Source organism: Triticum aestivum, chromosome 4A (genome assembly GCF_018294505.1).
Source record: "Triticum aestivum cultivar Chinese Spring chromosome 4A, IWGSC CS RefSeq v2.1, whole genome shotgun sequence".
Classification (NCBI taxonomy): Eukaryota; Viridiplantae; Streptophyta; class Magnoliopsida; order Poales; family Poaceae; genus Triticum; species Triticum aestivum.
The window spans coordinates 751,551,127-751,569,316 of NC_057803.1; the positions used below are offsets into that span (position 1 = coordinate 751,551,127).

General features: G+C 44.0%; 1 protein-coding gene and 1 pseudogene across 1 annotated transcript; one reads left to right on the forward strand and one right to left on the reverse strand.

The window, feature by feature from the left end:
* Positions 1-173: 173 nt before the first annotated feature.
* Positions 174-4,335, forward strand: LOC123083654 (disease resistance protein PIK5-NP-like; annotated as a pseudogene).
* A 2,680-nt stretch (positions 4,336-7,015) lies between these two features.
* On the reverse strand, positions 7,016-16,593 carry LOC123088640 (glycine--tRNA ligase, chloroplastic/mitochondrial 2). Its single transcript, XM_044510847.1, has 34 exons — positions 16,174-16,593; positions 15,912-15,993; positions 15,756-15,819; positions 15,567-15,622; positions 15,319-15,396; positions 15,115-15,189; positions 14,768-14,838; positions 14,460-14,576; positions 14,265-14,366; positions 13,888-14,008; positions 13,673-13,759; positions 13,485-13,571; positions 12,979-13,080; positions 12,731-12,794; positions 12,142-12,197; positions 11,535-11,606; positions 11,361-11,443; positions 11,203-11,251; positions 10,797-10,859; positions 10,432-10,521; positions 10,270-10,356; positions 10,026-10,097; positions 9,887-9,945; positions 9,582-9,675; positions 9,229-9,447; positions 9,057-9,151; positions 8,850-8,940; positions 8,680-8,784; positions 8,558-8,596; positions 8,296-8,385; positions 7,926-8,027; positions 7,745-7,826; positions 7,562-7,647; positions 7,016-7,435 (listed from the first exon to the last, which is right to left on the reverse strand). Exons 1-34 carry the CDS (start codon positions 16,554-16,556, stop codon positions 7,337-7,339), a joined length of 3,222 nt encoding a protein of 1,073 aa, XP_044366782.1. The 5' UTR covers positions 16,557-16,593; the 3' UTR covers positions 7,016-7,336.
* Between the last annotated feature and the right edge of the window lie 1,597 nt (positions 16,594-18,190).

Consider the following 18,190-nt stretch of genomic DNA (forward strand, 5'->3'; position numbering starts at 1 on the left):
GACACTCTATTCTTGGGGTAAGTAACTTAAGGAGAGAATCATGTTCTGTTCCTTGCTTCGCTAGTACAACTGGAGCACTGCTTTTTAAAAAGCAAAATAGAGTAAGAGTAAAAACTTGTCCAATATAAAAAGGAAAAGAAGAAGATAAGCTTCTGGCTTGTGTTGGGTTATCAGCTTGTTGCAATACGTTTGAGATCGCTTGTCTTGTGGGAGTAGCCTTTCATTCATTAGAAAAATCAAAAGAAGCACAGCGATCTCTTCCTCCCGCTTTGCCAAATCATCAAGACAAAGAACCGTTTTTCTATTTGTTGGAATCTGGGTTTGCTGCAACCCAGGAGAAGGCATAACTTAATCTCTTCTCTGCTATGATAACCAGCTGAAGTAACCATTTGGAGGTTGATCTCCACATTCCACCGAGGTAGACACAGTTCGCAAGGACGACTGCCGGACCGGCGTCGGCTTCGACACACATGCACACATATATATTCTTTGGCGGCGGCGCTCCAGTGCATACAGCTTGCACGCCCTAGCTGAGCCATGGAGGGAGCTCCCGTGACCGCAGCCACGGGGGCCTTGGGGCCCGTTGTGGCCAAGTTGGGTGCTTTGCTGGGCAGTGAGTACAAGCTTCGGCGCCAGACTCGGAAGGACGTCAGGTTCATCAAATCCAAGCTCAAGTCTATGCACACTATTCTTTGGGCGACATGGGAGAAGGAGGTTCTCCATGCGGAATCCAAGGACTTGAAAAAGGAAGCGCTGGACCTCGCCGACGACATGCACGACGTTGTCGACGACTTCATCCTCACCATGGAGCGCAGCCGCAGAAGCAAGAACCTTATGGTGCAGAGCAAGATCAAAGCTAGCCCCTTCCATGATTTCAGGGCAAGAGTAGATGATGTGTCCGCCCGGTGCCGCAGCAAGTGGAAGTCGGACAAGAAGAAGTCTGCTCAACCCATCTCCAGCTTATTTTCAAGAAAGGCCGCCAAATCCAGTACCCCCAGCAAACCGCCTCCTCTTCAAGCTCCATTTGTCAGCAAGGATGCATCAAAGCTCGTTGGTATGTGCAGATGGAGGGATGACCTCAACAAATACCTGGTAGGAGAAGAACGGCAGCTCAAAATGGCATCCATTATTGGTATGGCCGGCACGGGGAAAACAACCCTTGCCCGCCTTGTTTATGGGGACGAGGCAATTGAAAATCAGTTCCAGTCCCGGGCTTTTGTGTCCGTCACTCCAACTCCCAACATGAAGGAGGTTCTCACAAGCATTCTCCAACAAGTAGGAGCTCAACCACCTGCTGGCAACCAAGCAAGGTCGGAGGAACATATCATCCATGCCATATCGAATTTCCTACAGGACAAAAGGTGCGCAAGTTTATGAATGGCTTTAATTTAATTAATGTCTTTTTGAAATGTGCACTGTGAGGGCCAGGATTTTAAAATGGTGATTTCTTAAATTAATTTAGTCCAGCTGTTTGAAATTTGGTCAAGTTGTCTACTATCTTATTCTTCTGTAATTAACTTGCCTAGGTACCTAGTAATAATTGATGACATATGGCATCGTGGAGAATGGGACATCATCAGGAGGTCTTTTCCAGAAAATAATCTTGGTAGTAGAATTGTCATCACAACTCGTAATGCTTCTCTACTACCAGGAGATGATTTGGAAAACAGCAAGCTCAATATCAGAATGAATACTGAATGTGATATATGGACACGAAAATGGCTCTATGGACCTGACAAGGAAGATGTCGCTGCTCAGATGAAGCCTGACATGGGTGGAGAAGGTTTCGACTGTGACCATCCTATTGTGCGCATGTGTGGTGGTGTGCCATTAGCACTACTTTGCATGTTTTCAGCAATGGCAATCGTCCGAGAGCAACAAAGAAAACTAGGGGTACATTTAAGGGAACCTGATGCGCAAGATATGATTGAGAAGCAGCTTAAGCAAAGCGGAATTCAGAGCACTCCAGGGTTTGAACCGTTGGTAGAGAGTTTGCAGCTTGGCTACACCGATCTTCCTCACCATATGTTGAAGACCTGCTTGTTGTACTGCAGTGTACACCCTGAGAATTACCCTTTTGACATGAATGATTTGGTCATGAGATGGGTTGCTGAGGGATTTATTTATAAAGAAGATACAGGAAAAGGTTATGTCGAAGAGCTTTGCAACAAGGGATTTATGCTGCGTATGGAAGGTTCATTTGGCATGCCCTACTACCAAATGAATCCGATGATGCAAAATTTCCTAAGATGGAAATTGCGTGAAGATAATTTCATTACATGCAGTTCTGACATCACATTGGCATATGCATGTCGAATCCATCGGCTATGTATCGACGATTATCAAGTTGATGACGGTGGGGTGGAGGTGGTGGATACCTTGTTGGAGCTGGATTGGTCCCAGATTCGATCTCTTGTTGTTTTTGAAGGTGCTAAGAGATATGTCCCTTTTGAGAAGTTGGAACGTGTGTGGGTGTTGGATCTTCAATATCATCATCATTATTTTGATTGTGAATTCGAGGCCCTTGGAAATCAGCATGTGAAGGATATATGTGGGCTGCTCTGTGTGAGGCACCTATTCGGCCTAGAAGGGACAGGAATCAGTGAGATACCACCGGAAATAGCGAGGCTGCAACATCTGGAGACTTTGCAGGTAAGATTCACATGGATCACAAGTTACCCTGTGAGATTGGGGACCTACAACAGTTGAAGACTCTGGTTGTGAGTCGCAACGATAAGCTGGCAAAGCTACCCAGGGAGATAGGGGGTCTGCAACATTTAGAGACACTGGACCTGAGCTGGACGAGGCTGATGGAGGTGCCACGTGAGATCGGGAACCTCCAGAATTTGGAGAATCTAAACCTGCAGTACACCATGCTCAAAGAGCTGCCTCCGGAGATTGGGAAGTTGCAGCATTTGAAAACTCTGAAGGTGGGCTGGGCAAGCATCACAAGGCTAGGCAGTGAAATTGGGGACCTGCATCATTTGGAGACCCTGGACCTGAGTTACAACCATGGTTTTCAATTTCAGTTTCAGAAAAATTTCAGCACCAACCGAAATCACTGAAATTCAGTGAATTTCAGTGATTTCAGTTTCCATTTCAGCCAAATGACCGAAATATTCACTTGAATTCAATTAAAATTTTGAAAAAATTAAAAAATATTTTGAAAAATATTGGAATTGTTGTGCTATTCTGAAATTGCTGAAATATTTTGGCCGAAACATAATATTTCAGTGTCTGCTGAAATTACTGAAATTCAGTGAATTTCACCTAAATCTCACTGAAAGTGAAAACGATGGTTACAACCGGGGGCTCACACAGCTGCCTCGTGAGATGTGGAAACTGCAGAATTTGAAGCGGTTGCTCTTGAATGCTACAGGGGTGGTGAAGATACCAAGGGAAATCGGAGGGCTAAAGAAGCTGGAGATTTTGAAATTAGACGACACCATCAGTGCACTGCCTTGGGAAGCTAGTCAGCTCTCGAAATTGGAGGGAGTGCCCGAGTGCGTCCGGCAAGCCTGGAAGAAGAGTGAACTTATGTCTTGTGAGTTAGCCGGGGAGATCTTGTCCATTCGACTGGTTGGTAGGTTGAATTGTAAAGGGGGCCTAATCGTTGGGACAAAACACATGCAGATTCCAGTGTGGATCAAGGAACACTTCAACAACCTTGGCTCCTTGGATATCAGGATCTGCAAACTTGAGGAGCGGGATGTCAAAATTCTGCGGGAGATGCCTAGCCTGCGTGACCTCAAGCTAAGGTTCGACGCCATCCCAAGAAAGCCCATAGCCATCAGCGGTGAAGGTTTCCCATGTCTCAGCCAAATTGTTGTTGACAGCCGCATGCCACGGGTTGTCACCTTCCAGGAAGGAGCTATGCCTATGCTGGGACAACTCTGCTTCGAATTCCAGTTCTACGGTGGCCCACCTCTACCTGCAAATAAAGACCCTCCGGTTCTGGGTATCAAGCACCTCCTGAACCTTGTGTGGGTCGAATTTAGATGCAGCAAGGAATGGTATGGAGGAGCAGCAGAGAGCATGAGCGCCATGATTGACGTGGTGAGGAAAGAAGCCCAGGAGCATCCCAACAGGATCTACTTTCACGTCTCTGGCCGCGAGGATGAGAAATTTGAGGAGAGCGCACAGGCTTCCAACAGTGGGACAAGCAAGATCGACGACACTCCAAACAGTGGGAGGGGCGAGATCCACGAGGAGGAAGAGACTTTTCCAACGAACGAGAGCGGAAAGTTTTCCGGCAGTGGGACGACTGGCGAGATCCAGGGGCAGGAGGAGGAGATCCAGGAGGAAGAAGCGTGATTGGGTTTCTTGACGAGTATTGCTGAGGTAATACATACTCTTGGCTCTTAATTTCCTTGTTTTTCATTTATTACCGCCACTAGCTAACTAATACACGTACTTACTTGTACAGTCGTCCTAATTTGCAGGTTGGCTGGCTGGTTACTTCATCATCGTAATTAACGACTGACTCAATCTATCTGCAACCGTCTTCAACTATATATCGATGCATGGCTCTTCTTCTTCTTCTTCTTCTTCTTCCTCGGGCTTTCTCCATCTGATGCTTAATTTCCGTTGTCATATATGCAACAAAAGCTTCCAAGTTGAGTTGGCCCTTCAAAGGCACCTGTATCTGTATCTGTATGCCACTTCAAAGGTGCGTCTGCCTTGCAACGTGGAACACTTTGAATTAGGGCCCGGCCCGGTATTGTCATGTAATTTAATTGTAATCCCTTCGAAGGGAGCCAACAATTTGCTCCTCTTATCTAGTAGACTAGGTTTTATCATCCACTTGATTGCTACCAAAACTCTCTTGTCATTATTATGTACGTATAATAAATGTAATGGTTTTTTGTTTTTTTGTTTGTCATCGAAAGCAGAGATTATTTATAGCTAGCTAACACTCAGGCAAAGATTATATTATATATTTGGTAGGTACTCAGTAATATAAGATCGTTTACATCACTAAGTAGCCGGGGGTGTATGTACTGATAGCAGATAGAATTAATCACTCCCTCTGTAAATAAATATAAGAGTGTTTAGATCACATAACAAGCTCCTACCGTCGAAACACAACAAAAATTTGCACGCACCTTGCGCACCCCAGCCTCTTTGATGCCCAAAATTTTCATATGTTTTTGAATTTTCTAGCTTTTTTTCTGAATTTACTGTTCACAGCGAATATTTTAAAGTTTTTCCTTTGACACGAGCTGCTGGAATGTCCAAACTACGCGAAAATTTGCACGCACCTTGACAGCATCTCCAACAGACGCCCAATATTAGCGACGCGTCCAAAAAATCGCAAGTTTAGCGCGCGCGGAGTTGAAAGTAGCACTCCAGCGGACGCTGCATAATAAAGCACGCTGTAAAAAGCGTTCAGCGCGCCGGACGAAACTGGATCGCAAGCCGTATATTTAGCGCTCGAACTCCAGCGCGCTGAACTTTTCACGCGCGTGGAAAGTGCCCCGTGCGCCCGCAGCCGCCGTTGGCCTCCTCGCATGCGCGTGCTAGCTCGCCAGCCGGCCACGGGCGGGGCGGACCGCGGCCACGGCCACGGCGGCGGCAGGGCGGGGAGGAGCGCAGGCGCTAGCCCGGCAAGGTGGCGGGGCGGGGCGCGGGCGCGGCCGTGACGGCGGCCGAGCGGGGCGCGGGCCACGGCCACGAGCGGCAGCGCTCGGGCACGGCGGGCCGCGGCCACGGCCACGAGGCGGAAGGCGCGGGTGCGAGCCCGGCACGGTGGCGGGGCGGGGCGCGGGCCACGGCCACGAGCGGCAGCGCTCGGGCGCGGCGGGCCGCGGCCACGGCCACAAGGCGGAGGGCGCGGGCCCGGCCACGAGGAGGAGGGCGCGGGCGCGAGCCTGGCACGGTGGCGGGGCGGGGCGCGGCCGCGGTCGAGCGGGACGCGAGCCACGGCCACGAGTGGCAGCGCTCGGGCGCGGCGGGCCGCGGCCACGGCCACGAGGCGGAGGGCGCGTGCGCGAGCCCGGCACGGTGGAGGGGCGGGGCGCTGGCGCGGCCGCGACGGCGGCCGGGCGGGGCGCGGGCCACGGCCACGGCCATGAGCGGCACCACGCGGGCGCGGCCACGGCCACGGCCGCGAGCGGCAGCGTGCGGGCGAGGCGGGCCGCGGCCACGACCACGAGCGGGAGGGCGCGGGAGCGACCACGACCACGGCCACGGCGGTGGCGGGGCTCGGAGGAGCGCGGCCACGGCCACGACGAGGCGGAGCGCGCCCACGGGCACGGGCGGCACAGCCACGGCCACGGTGGGGCGAGCTAGGTACGGGCGCTCGTGGTTATTTTTGGGCGCCTGTTGGAGTTGCTACTGTTGCTAGCTGGGCAGTATATTTTTGGGCATCTGTTGGAGATACTTGGTCGTCCGGCGCGCTAAAACGCTATTTTGGCGCTGTAAAAAATTTTTAGCGCGCGGCTAGATTGGGCGTCTGTTGGAGATGCTCTAATCCCTTGAGTATCTTCGATCCCACAAAAATTCAGATTTTTTTGATTTTTTTGCTATTTTTTTCGAATTTACTATTCACCATGTTACTGTTCACCAGACGGTCAAACCCTTTTGACCGGACGGTAACGGCACATAAGGGCATTTCTGTAAGGTGACTTGACGGAAGAGGGGTATTTTTGAGCATACCTGAAAATTAGGGGCAAATGCCAGATGGTGGCTCAAGTTAGGGGGAGAAATGGAATTGTCCCTAACAAGTAGTATATCCATCTACTACAACCCGGCAAAAGCTAACTGATAGTATCTTTTACCAAAAGATTGACCAAAATGATCATCAGGAACCAACAGACAGAAGGAAGGCCAGCTGCACATGTTTCAATCGTCTTAAAAGAAAAATTATACACCGACAAACAAGTATCAATATCAGGGAGCACCCGCCCGATCTGCTTGGAATTTGTAACATCTAAATGAATGCCAAATAGGATTTTCCTGGGTCCCCATCCTCCAATCAAAGAGGACCCCAAATAATTATCAGCAACACAACACAGAAGAAGAAAATGCATTTAATCAACTACTCCCTCCGTTCCTAAATATAAGTCTTTTTAGAGTGGAATATCTAAAAAAGACTTATATTTAGGAACACAGGTAGTAGCATAAACAACATACTAATACAGAAACCCTGGGAATTGAACCAACTGCTATGAAAGGACCTGTTGTTACATTCTCATTCTCATTCTTCACCCGGTAATTTTCCCCCAGATGAATGACCAGTAACAAATGTAAAAAAAATAATGGCTCCAACTTGAGGGCACCAGCTCAAAAATGTGACGTATCCTCTAACTCGACCGCCTGCTCGCTCCAAGGCTAACTAAAACCCTGGTAAAACCGAGAGGTCGGCGATCCCCTTGGTCAAACTCGCAACCTTTTGCAGCAGCGCCAGCCGATTGTTGCGGATCCTCTCGTCTTCCTGTTCCATGGGCCATCACCATGCAAGTTTAATTAGCAAAGGTATAGATTTGTGCATATATACACTGTCAAGTGGTAAAATGAAATGAATCGTGCTACATCTTAAATCACATAGATTTGTGCTCACCGCCATGACGAAAACATTGTTGAAGAAATCCTCCAGGGGTTGTATCAGAAGCAGGGAGGCCTCGGCAAAGGTTTTGACGTCAACTCCTGCAATGGCAGTGAACAGAATAGAGACAGGTGAGCAGCATGAACTGCAGATCTGAAACCTGTCGCTTTGAGAATTGAGAACAGTAGACTTGTGTACCAGAATGGATCTTATCGGCAGCCTCCAAGTAGGCGCTCCACAAGGCCTTTTCTTCTTCTTTCTCGAATGCGCTTGCGTCGACCTGCATATTGCATCAGCAAGCTTAGTTCATGACTCAAGCTGCAGTTTGACTATGTTAAAGAATTGCGTTGGTAGGTGTCTACGTAAAAGCAGCGCGTACCTCCCAAGCAGACTCAATTTGCTTCCCACGTATAATTCGAACCGGCCTTGAATACGCCTCGACAATTTTTGGAAAATCTTGAGTTCTTGAAAAAGCTTCCATCTGCAAGTGTCCACATTTTTTGATAAAGGGCATTTTATTGACTCAGAATGTTGCAAGTGTCCACATAGCAAAACCATCACCCAAAAACTTAAGATGCTTCAATAAATTCCAGCAAGTTAGTAAGCACATAAAACGTAAACGCAGATATTTTACACCGCATAATATGGAGTTCCAGGTTACAAATACAGTCTTTGAAATCAAATGTAGTTTCTAATAAACGGAGCATTACAAAAGTGATCTTAAAGTTTAGCACTATATGATTTCTTACTTCAGCTGCCGTTTGTGATGCTAGGTAAGGGCAGTTTGCACGCTCCATAAGCACTGACCGGACTATTTCATAGTTAATTCCTTCATCCACCTGATACAAAATGAGGAAACAACGAGTCAGTTAAAAAAGACATGGAATTTTACTCACATACAGGTTTTATAACAATGTTCAGTACATTCTAAGAGGATAAAGTACAAGAATCTTGGAGAAGAACAGCCTTATGTGTAACTCTAGCGTTATGACAGGTCAAGAAGATACTTACCAAAAGTTGTTCCAGTCTCCGTGTTACAAATTGTACTACCTAAGAATAATTTGATCAGAGTTCTCATAAACCATTTATTCATAAACATACTACATGGTGATGAATCTGAAATATATACCGACCTCTTTTATGACGTCACTGTCTATTCTGATAGGCTGCACCTCTGCCACCAAGGTCAAGGCCTTCGTGAGGTCAAAGTTCTTCTTGTTCTCAACCAATATTTGGACCTATATAAAATATATTATGAGAATAGTTTACATGTAATGATATTCTCAGTTTCAACTTCCCTTACCAGTCCATAAGAGATCCTTCTCAGTCCAAATGGATCGTTCGAAGAACTTGGCTGGCATCCAGCTCCAAACAGACCCACTAAGCTGTCCAATCTGTGTAAGTATAAATAAAGGTCATTATCAGAATCAAGGTGCTCCAGACCTTGTCAACATTTTGTGTATTCAATTTAGCTTCCGATTAACAATGGCAATATATGTGAGGGGAGTACCTATCAGCAACCGCAAGGACTATGCCAACATCTGTTTTTGGTAAAACATCGCCAGAGAACCTTGGAAGTGTTATCTCGAATAGTGATTCTGCAATCTTTGACATGAAAATTTGCTCAGCCAAAGTTGAGGACCGGCTTTACTTTCCCTCTTAAGAGTTGGCAACAAATGTACCTCTTCTGGAAGACCATCCCTTAAAGCATAATGGCGTGCCATAATTCCCGCAAGTGAAGTAAATTCCGTAACAATGGAAGTGGCAAGATCTGACATCGCCAATGCAGCTGCATCTTTGACAACTGGGATCATCCCCTCGTTTATCCCGAGAACAAGGGTCAACTCTGCGACAACATTTTCAACACGCACCATTTTGTCGAGCATTGTACCAAGTTTTTCCTATTCAATGTGATATAGACAAAATAAGAATAAACAGAACGCAAAAATCTAAGGAAAATTCAACCATCGATATATTTTCATGTTCAAAATCAAGCTTCTTAAAACTTATGGTAAAAAAAGTCAGCACAACTCACATGAAAGAGAATGCTCTTGAGCTGGCCTCGGAATTCGGACAAGTTCTTCTGTGTATCCATGTTATAGAAGAACTTGGCATCCTCATACCTTGCCCTGTATTTGTATGCCAATTCAGAACGTACGGATGACTAAAGTTCTCTTTCCAAACAAAAACAAAACCAGAGGGCAAGAGAAGAACAACTCAAAACAATGCTAGTAGTTTGCCTATGTTACTGTTTGTTCGTGTGAATTCTTTGGCTCTAAAATAAAAATTTGCACAGTAAAATAATGATTCATAAAATTTTCATTTGGGCCTGTGCATAACCTGAGTACAGCTTCATTGCCTTTCCGGACCACTTCTTCACTAATAGAACCATTAGCAACCTAACAACAAACGCCGAATTAGAACAAATACTAATCACTACCCAATTATAAAGTATATAAAGTGGCAGAAACCATCTCACAGTGATAAAATATGGTAGCAAATCGCCTGTAGTGGAGGTTACGGGAAAATACCTCTGGTGTTTCTGCATAACCTGCCGTTGTAATTTTCATTAGAAAACATGCATATTATGAGATAATTCCTTTCAGTTGAGTAATTCTTAAAGCAGAAAACATGCCATTGGACTTATCATTTTGTGACTACATCATCAGAACCAACAAAATGTAGTGTAGTTTATAGGCATCGCCGTCCAAATCTGAGCATACCGTTGTTAACACATCTTTCGGAAGTTCTAGGAAGGAATCATCATATCGTCCAAGAATGGGCACAGGCGCCTCCACAAGATTGACAACCTGCATCGTGGTTTCAAATGTTTGAGGATAACTTCCAGTTTCAACCAAAAAAATATGCATAAAAAAAACGTCTACCTCCTGCAGCAAGCTTTCTGGTGCAATGAAATCCCCATCAACTCCTTTAGCCAATGTACTAGAGTCATCCAAGATTTTTGCTCTACGCTCCTGCAATAAAGTGAGTGTTATATAGAAATTGAGGCACAATGAAACCTGGAATACTAATTAACTAGAAGTATGAATGGCCAATCGCATGTGTTTCCCTGTTTTCTGTAGGCTAAACAAGTTAGCCCCAGACAGCAATATTCTCAAGTGAAACAGATTGCGCACAAAATTATAACATTCTGCTATGAAACCTACCAAAAGGGCATGTGTTCAGTGATCTACAAAAAGAGCATGAGATATTGGACTGCGTATGAAAGCCTTATATTTTCTTATCTAACCTGCATATCAATCACGATCCCAGCTTTTTCCACAGTGTGCAAATATGATTCTGCAGTTTCCACCTGAATATTGGAGACAGCAAGCACAGCTGTTAGTCTGTCACAAACCTAAGAGTGAAATCCCTCTACAGAAAATAAGATACTCCAAAGAGGACACAGCTGTTGGTTCATTGGAGTAGCACTTTTTTTGGTCAACAAAGAGGGAGATTCTGTCAAGAACATTAACTGATTAGATTTTACTATAATTAACATGGTTTTTGTCCGCAACAAGAGCCAGGACAGATATTATTAGCCTGAAAAGGGAAACGGAACTACAGCCTTTCAATATCGATCTTGGCAATACAATGTGGGTAACTTGAATCTGGAGAACAAAATAAACTTATACACATGATAGCCCAATCTGTACCTTAAAATTCGCCGAAGAGGAGTTACGAAGGCCACATGACTGGCTCCCACTGTCCCAATAACAAATCAAAAGGCATAGGAGTTTTATTCCATTTAATCTTTATACATATCATCACACTACAAAAATATAAATTAAGTGTATCACACACTAAATATTACCTTGAGATGCCAGCAAAAGAAAATGGCACAACAAGATCTCCATGAAGTGCCATGATCCAGCGTACAGGGCGACTAAATACAATCTGCAGGTGAAATAACCCCCCAAAATTTACTGAATAGAAACTTAAATAGCATTTGAATGTGAATTAAACCTGTCATGTGATCTACACGTACATTTGAGTTCCAGCGCATTGACTTGGGGAATGAAATGCCAGATATAATACTAGGTAAATCTTCAGATAGGACCTGCAATTCACATGCTACAATTGTTGAGCAGGGCCAGAGAAAATGGAAGCCGAGAACTACGATATGCATCCTAGTGTGCTAGATGATGAATGGCTCGCCATGCAGAGTGCTGAGCATGAGATTTAAATTATTACCAATCATCAATAGCCAATTATAGTTTCTCGTCCTACTAAATACTAACGAGGCAGCACAAGACATAGCGTCAAGTTTATGGTGAGTTGTGAAGTTTGGATGCTTGACCTATCATAAATAATGCAGAGTGATTTGCCAAGAGTTGCTAGACAAGTTAACATAATCAGGCTAAACTGATTTCTTGAGCAGAAATACAGACAAGTTATCATTCTCATTCCCACCACCCAAAAGCTCATTCCTCTAACCCCTCAGAACCAAGGAACAAATTTTAAATTCTCTTGCAAATGCCGTTGATGAATGAAATGTCAAAGAACCATATGCTTTTTATCAACAACCAAAAGTCCTACTTATTGCATTTTCCTGATATAATTATCCGTCAAAAATATACAGGATAAAAACTAACCTCGTCAGCATAGCGTGCAGACTCTTTGACACTGGCATATATATACTCCGTTTTACCTGAAAAAAAATAAGCCCAACAAACTTCAGATCTCTTCGAGGAGCAGGAACCGATTCAAACATATATAGTCCAGTGGAGAGTCTCAACGTAGCCATACAGTAAATCAGAGTTAACATGCTTTTTTATTAGGGAACGTGAGAAGCGTGTTTGCACATCTTTCCATTAAGTGGAGAGGCAACATAGTTACAGGGCCTACAATTTGTGTTGGTGATTTGGATTAATGTAATCAAAGTAGTGCCGCAGTTTGGAACGAAATAGTATATGAAGAATAAGCAATTGAGAGTTGAACCTAACGTTGTGCTAAAAATCCCACATGGAAACGAGGGACATTTGGATCATCGGTTCTAAGGATGATTTGTTGTGGTTTAAACAGCAAGCAGAAATAAGAAAGGGGGATGAATTCTAGAAATCCCTTCCCAATAAGCTACACACAGATGCTAATATGCCACAGAAACGAAAATTTCAGAAAAACAAAACATAGAGCTCGAAGTTAGCAACCAACTTTCTGAAGGCAAAAGCATGAGTTGCATACCGTCAATTTTTCTATATAAGGAATCGAAGGGAACATTATTTTTTCGACAAAACCCCTCAGCGGCCTGAAAAGGAACAGAGACAAATATTCCTGAATTAGAAAAGAGAAAAAGAGTTCTAAAACATTGTTCCTACTCAGCCTGAATAGGGAGAAATATTAAAAACAGCGCAGATAACTAGAGAAACCCAAGGAATAAGCAACAGAAGGATACCAGAGATAAGTCCAGCTTCTCGTTGGATATAGCTAACCTTAGTGGGTTTTCCATCTTGGCCAAATGCCTTTGTAACTGGTGGACCGCGTAACTCAACCTCTTCTTCCATTTGCTTCAGACTTAGATTTTCAACAACAACCTGCAAATCAAAGCTGAAACTTGTATTGCAGCACGAAACAAACATATTAAGTAAAAGATGTCTACCAAGATATCTCTTGTTTGAGATATGCCTTCTTCATAATGCATATTAATTTCCATACAACAACAAAAAATACAGATATATTCCTAACTTTGTCTTCAGTTCTCTTTGCGACTAAAGAAAGGACAGATAACCCTACTGACTAATTTCATGTTTCTCCATCATGCACTGTGCAATAGATATCAGATTTCATCAAAGCTTATTTTTGTCTCAGAGCATCAAAACTTCAAAACTGTGTGCCTGGATCTAACATGATGATATAAAAATAAATATAATAATAATGCACTGAATGCTGGTTAAGAATTAGCTGTAAGATAAAAAAAGAGCCAAGATGGTAGTGATACCGCTAATCTCCGTGGTGTCCCATAGGAGTGCACCTTCCCATGGCTCAGTCTACGCTTCCCTAGTATTTGAACTAGAGATTTCTCAAGCTGGGGAAGATCAGAAGGACAGAATCATAACTTAAATGTTCAGCAAGTGTCACTGTGTTTCTTATACTACAATGCAAAAGCATGTTGAAATAGAAACTTACTTGTTCAGTTGCTTCTACCACATCATGGGGCGGCAACTCTTCTGTTCCTATTTCAAGAACAAACGTCTGTGCCTGCCCCAGCACTTCCTAAATGACAGAAACCAAAGTCCAAGGTCAGAAGGTGTGTTTGTTGGACTTTGTGACATGTACATTCACAACATTATATGTTTAAAAATAACACATTCGGCAATACATAGCCAATGTAAACTAAATACCTTTCTGCTGAGCTTTTCAGAGACATGGGGGTATACAAGACTAGCCTCCTGGTAAGTGCCCAGTGGATAACCAATTTCCTCTCGTGTTTTCAACCAAAGCTGAGAACATTGACGAGCAAGACTGTGCATAAAGAGTCAGCATTAGAATTACATTTTGATTTAAATGCAAAAGCTAAAAAAGGGAAATTACTGGATAAACACCAGCCAAGAATAAAGAATGGTAAAACACTAGAACAAGAAAAATATAATGTGGATGCAGCTAACTCGAAACAAGCACATATCAATGAGGTTAGGTAATAAGTAAATTTTATTGTAGTGATAAAAAAATTCCAGGATCGATGATGAGAAAACACAGAGAAAGAAACACAATGAATTACCTTCGCATGCGTCCAAAATATCTTGCACGCTCAGTTACACCAACAAAGCCTCTAGAATCTAGAATATTAAAAGCATGAGAGGCCTTCAGAACCTGGTCATACCTAATCCATTGCAAATCAAAGACAACCTTATCAATTCTTTAACAGTTCACAGAAAGCGCAGAAGCAGAGGAAGAACATATCAGTCAAACATACGCAGGAATTGGCAGCCCAAGTGATAACAAAGACCGAGCCTCTTCTTCGAAATCATCAAAGTGCTTTTGAATGTGATCAACATTTGCATGCTCCAAATAATATGCACTCATCTCTTTCCTGCACAAGGACACCAGAAAAATTAGGTCCTGAGATCTAAGCACAGTCGTAATAGACTGGAACAATGATACTTGTCAACTCATCTAATTCAACAGGAACAACGAGAACGATGGATAAGAATGAAGAAAAATGAGAAAAGGAATAATGAAGCAGAGGATGTATAGTTTCAAAACTGTGAAGAGGAAACATACTCATTCTCAAGGAATAGTTCCCCATACGTGATTCCTTCGGTATACTGAATCTTTTTGAAATGATCTACTCCCTGTCAGAACATCTAAAACAAAGTAAGGTCAGCTCTTTCAATGTGCATATGGCCTAGCAGAGCAAGTTGCAAAATATCTTAGGAGAGGAAAAAAAACTGAGGGGCTTAAAAGAGAAATATGATTGCTCTATTAGATTTTTTTTTATGATGTCAGAAAGAAATTGGATTTTCACATGAGCGTACAGATAAAGGAGGCAAGATCCAGGAAAAAAAATTGAACTGTACTAACACTCTACACGTATGGAGTAAAATGTACAGCCACACTAGTGGACTTACCTGAAGTGACATGAGGATACGTTCCAGTCCATATGTTATTTCGACAGAAACTGGCAGCAAGGGGAGGCTTCCAGACTACAGTGATGGAATTTTATGAAGATAAATAAAAATCCAAGATTAGAAGGGATTTAGGTCCTTCAAGCAGGATATATGCAGTAAACTTAAAGAGAAGGACATAATTTGTGCAGATTTGATTTGCTTTACCTGCTGAAAATATGTGAACTGTGTGATCTCCATGCCGTCCATCCAAACCTCCCAGCCCAGCCCCCAAGCTCCAAGAACCTGTCAACATTGGTAAGAAACGCCAATCAGTAAAAGCCCACACTGGAGAACACTTGATTGCAACAAATGGTCAATATGGCAAAGTGGGTATGCTGCATATATAATGTTCTATTGGAATTTGATTGAAGGAGGACATGTGTAAACAGTAATGAAGTGGAGGAGAACTTTACAGGACTCTCCCAGTTGTCTTCGACGAAACGGATGTCGTGTTCGCGAACATTGATGCCTGAGATTAAAAAAGAAGCACCACTTATAAGCAACCACTGGCTTACTTTGTTGAGAAAATAAATAAAAGATAATGCTGCTCCGGATAGAGCTGAATTAAGCCATGTGAGATTCAGAAGAGTTAATGATGATACCTAACGCTGAAAGGCTGTGCAGGAAGAGATCCTGCGAGTTCCCCGGATCGGGCTTCAGAATCACCTGTTGTTTGTCAAAAGGCATGGTCAGGAATCAGTAATTGGTCTCAGTCTGAGCAAGCAAAAGAAGAAGAAGGAACATTGTTGTGAAGTAACCTGGAACTGGGTGTGGCGCTGGAGCCTGTTGGGGTTGTCGCCGTAGCGGCTGTCGTCGGGCCTCACGCTCGGCTCCACATAGCTTCAATTCAACAGAGAGCGCCACAAATGATTAGCAAATCAGAAATGCATTGTCTGAAGAGTTGCAAGCATCTACTGTAGTAGTAGTATTCAGTAGTAACTCGGTTGTCTGAATCGCACTGCATTTGGAGATGTGCATCGAGCTTGGTTGGATGAGATGGGATGGGAGGGTGGTGCTCACGCGACGTTCCACGGCTCGGGGCCCAGCACCCGGAGGAACGTGAGGGGGTTCATCGTCCCGGCGCCGACCTCGGTGTTGCTGCACTGCATGACGGCGCACCCCACGGAGGCCCAGTACTCCTGGAGCCGCTGGATGGCCTGCTGGAAGGTCAGCGCGCCGGCCCCCTTGCTGCCGGAGCCGGAGGATGCGGTCGAGGAGAGCGCGGACGGGGCCCCGTCGGAGCCGGAGTGGGCCGCCGGAGCAGGCGCGTGGAGACGGCGTGGGCGTGTGCGTGGGCGGGAGCGGCGGGTGGCGAGGGCGGAGGGGATGTGCGAGTGAGCGGCGGCGGGGGAGAGGAGGGGAGCCATGGCGACGCCGGTGCCGATGCCCGTGGCCGTGGCCATGGCGACAAGGAAGGAGAGGATAAGGAGGGGGATGGATTGGGGCGGGAGGAGTTTTATGTTGTTGATTTAACCGCCAAATCCATCCAACCTGTTTTTTTTTCCACTTCTTCTTTTTTGTCATAAACCACCTCCAACTAGTGGTGAAATTACATTTATCTATTTTAGGAACCAACATGAGCGTTGCCTTTTTTTTTATTTTTGGTATTCAATGTACGGAAGGCCCACTTAGAGTTTCGAAAGATTCTACCCCTTGCTTTCGACCACGTTTTGGAAGACAAAAATGGAAGGAAAAGAATACAAGTTTGAAAAACGCAATCCTCCCGCACGGAGTCCTTTTACGTGTAGTAATTGCGAGGAAAAATACCAAACTACCAATATGACAAATTTGCAAGAAAAAAAAACCTTCACGGAATGTGTTATCGTGTAGGACATTTATGGTTCTCTAGTCAAATGACCAAGGTGATGCCATATTCAATTTCATAGTCTATTATGAATGTGCCCAAATTAGACACATAGGTGCATATTGCCATTACAAACAATGTTTCCAAATAGAGTTTTCAACTTTTTTGTACAAAAAAATTCGTCTATCATTTTCTAAATGTCAAAAAAATGGTTCTTTTTTGTGAAGCAAGTACAAAAAAACAGGATGCAAAATGGCAGGACTCCCATTTTCACAAAAAAGTAGACCATATTTGTTAGACAATTCCCAAGTTTTATGGATTTTCTACATTTCTAGTTGTTTTCACACACTTAAATGAATTTATATTGATTTCACGGAAGTAAATCAAATTTGAACTGTAAGTGTGTGATAACTCTGCCCTAAAATTAGCAAAAATATACTTTTTAGGTACACAAATAGTCACTATATGGAAGAACGACTTATAGTTTTGAAAGATCTAACCTCTTGCTATGAATAGACATGCCGACCATTTTGACTCTGTTTTGAAAAAAAGAAGAAAAATAAAGAATAAAACTTTGAAAACTGCAATCCTTTCGCATGGAGCGCACAGGTCAGAGAACTTGGCAAAAACAGCACCGTTGGCTCCGCTCCGTCCAGTTGCTTTTTTCTGCCGTGCACCAGGTTTGATACTCGGTGAAAACTTTGCCGAGCACCTGAGGCTGGTCATAGTGGGAGTAACTTAGACTAGTAACATGTATATGTTACTAGTCTATATTACTACCTCTATAGTGGGTAGTAACATATGTGTAGTGTCATGCATCACCTCATTTATTGCTTTGTAGACTCATTTTGCATTGGGAACTGCTATGTGATGGTAACATATTATGTTACTCTATTTGCCTCTCTCTTCATTAATTACTTGACACATCATCTTTTTTGCTTATGTGACATGTATATTACTATCTATGTTACTCCCACTATGGCCAGCCTGATGAATGGTACTCCGCAAAAATCGATTTGTCGGAAGGGTGTATGCCGAGTACAATACTCGGCAAAATTGTTACCGATTTTTTGGGCCTTTGTCGAGTTCTTTTGGGCACTCAGTAAAGGCACAGATTCTAGTAGTGCAGCTTGCTTTCATGAAATACTTATATAGGTGCAAGGTAAATCAGATTAGAGGGCCGCCAAACCAGAGGCGGCATTTGGACGAATGGCGGCGCTTCTTCTTCAAGTC

What these genes read in the sequence shown, in the direction of transcription:
- LOC123088640 (XM_044510847.1), bottom strand. Translation starts at nt 16,556, where the DNA reads ATGGCCACGGCCACGGGCATCGGCACCGGCGTCGCCATGGCTCCCCTC. An exon ending in TGCTACCATATTTTATCACT is followed by an intron (nt 9,946 to 10,025) that starts GTGAGATGGTTT and finishes GTTTGTTGTTAG; the next exon opens with GTTGCTAATGGTTCTATTAG. An exon ending in GAAGGATCTCTTATGGACTG is followed by an intron (nt 8,785 to 8,849) that starts GTAAGGGAAGTT and finishes TATTTTATATAG; the next exon opens with GTCCAAATATTGGTTGAGAA.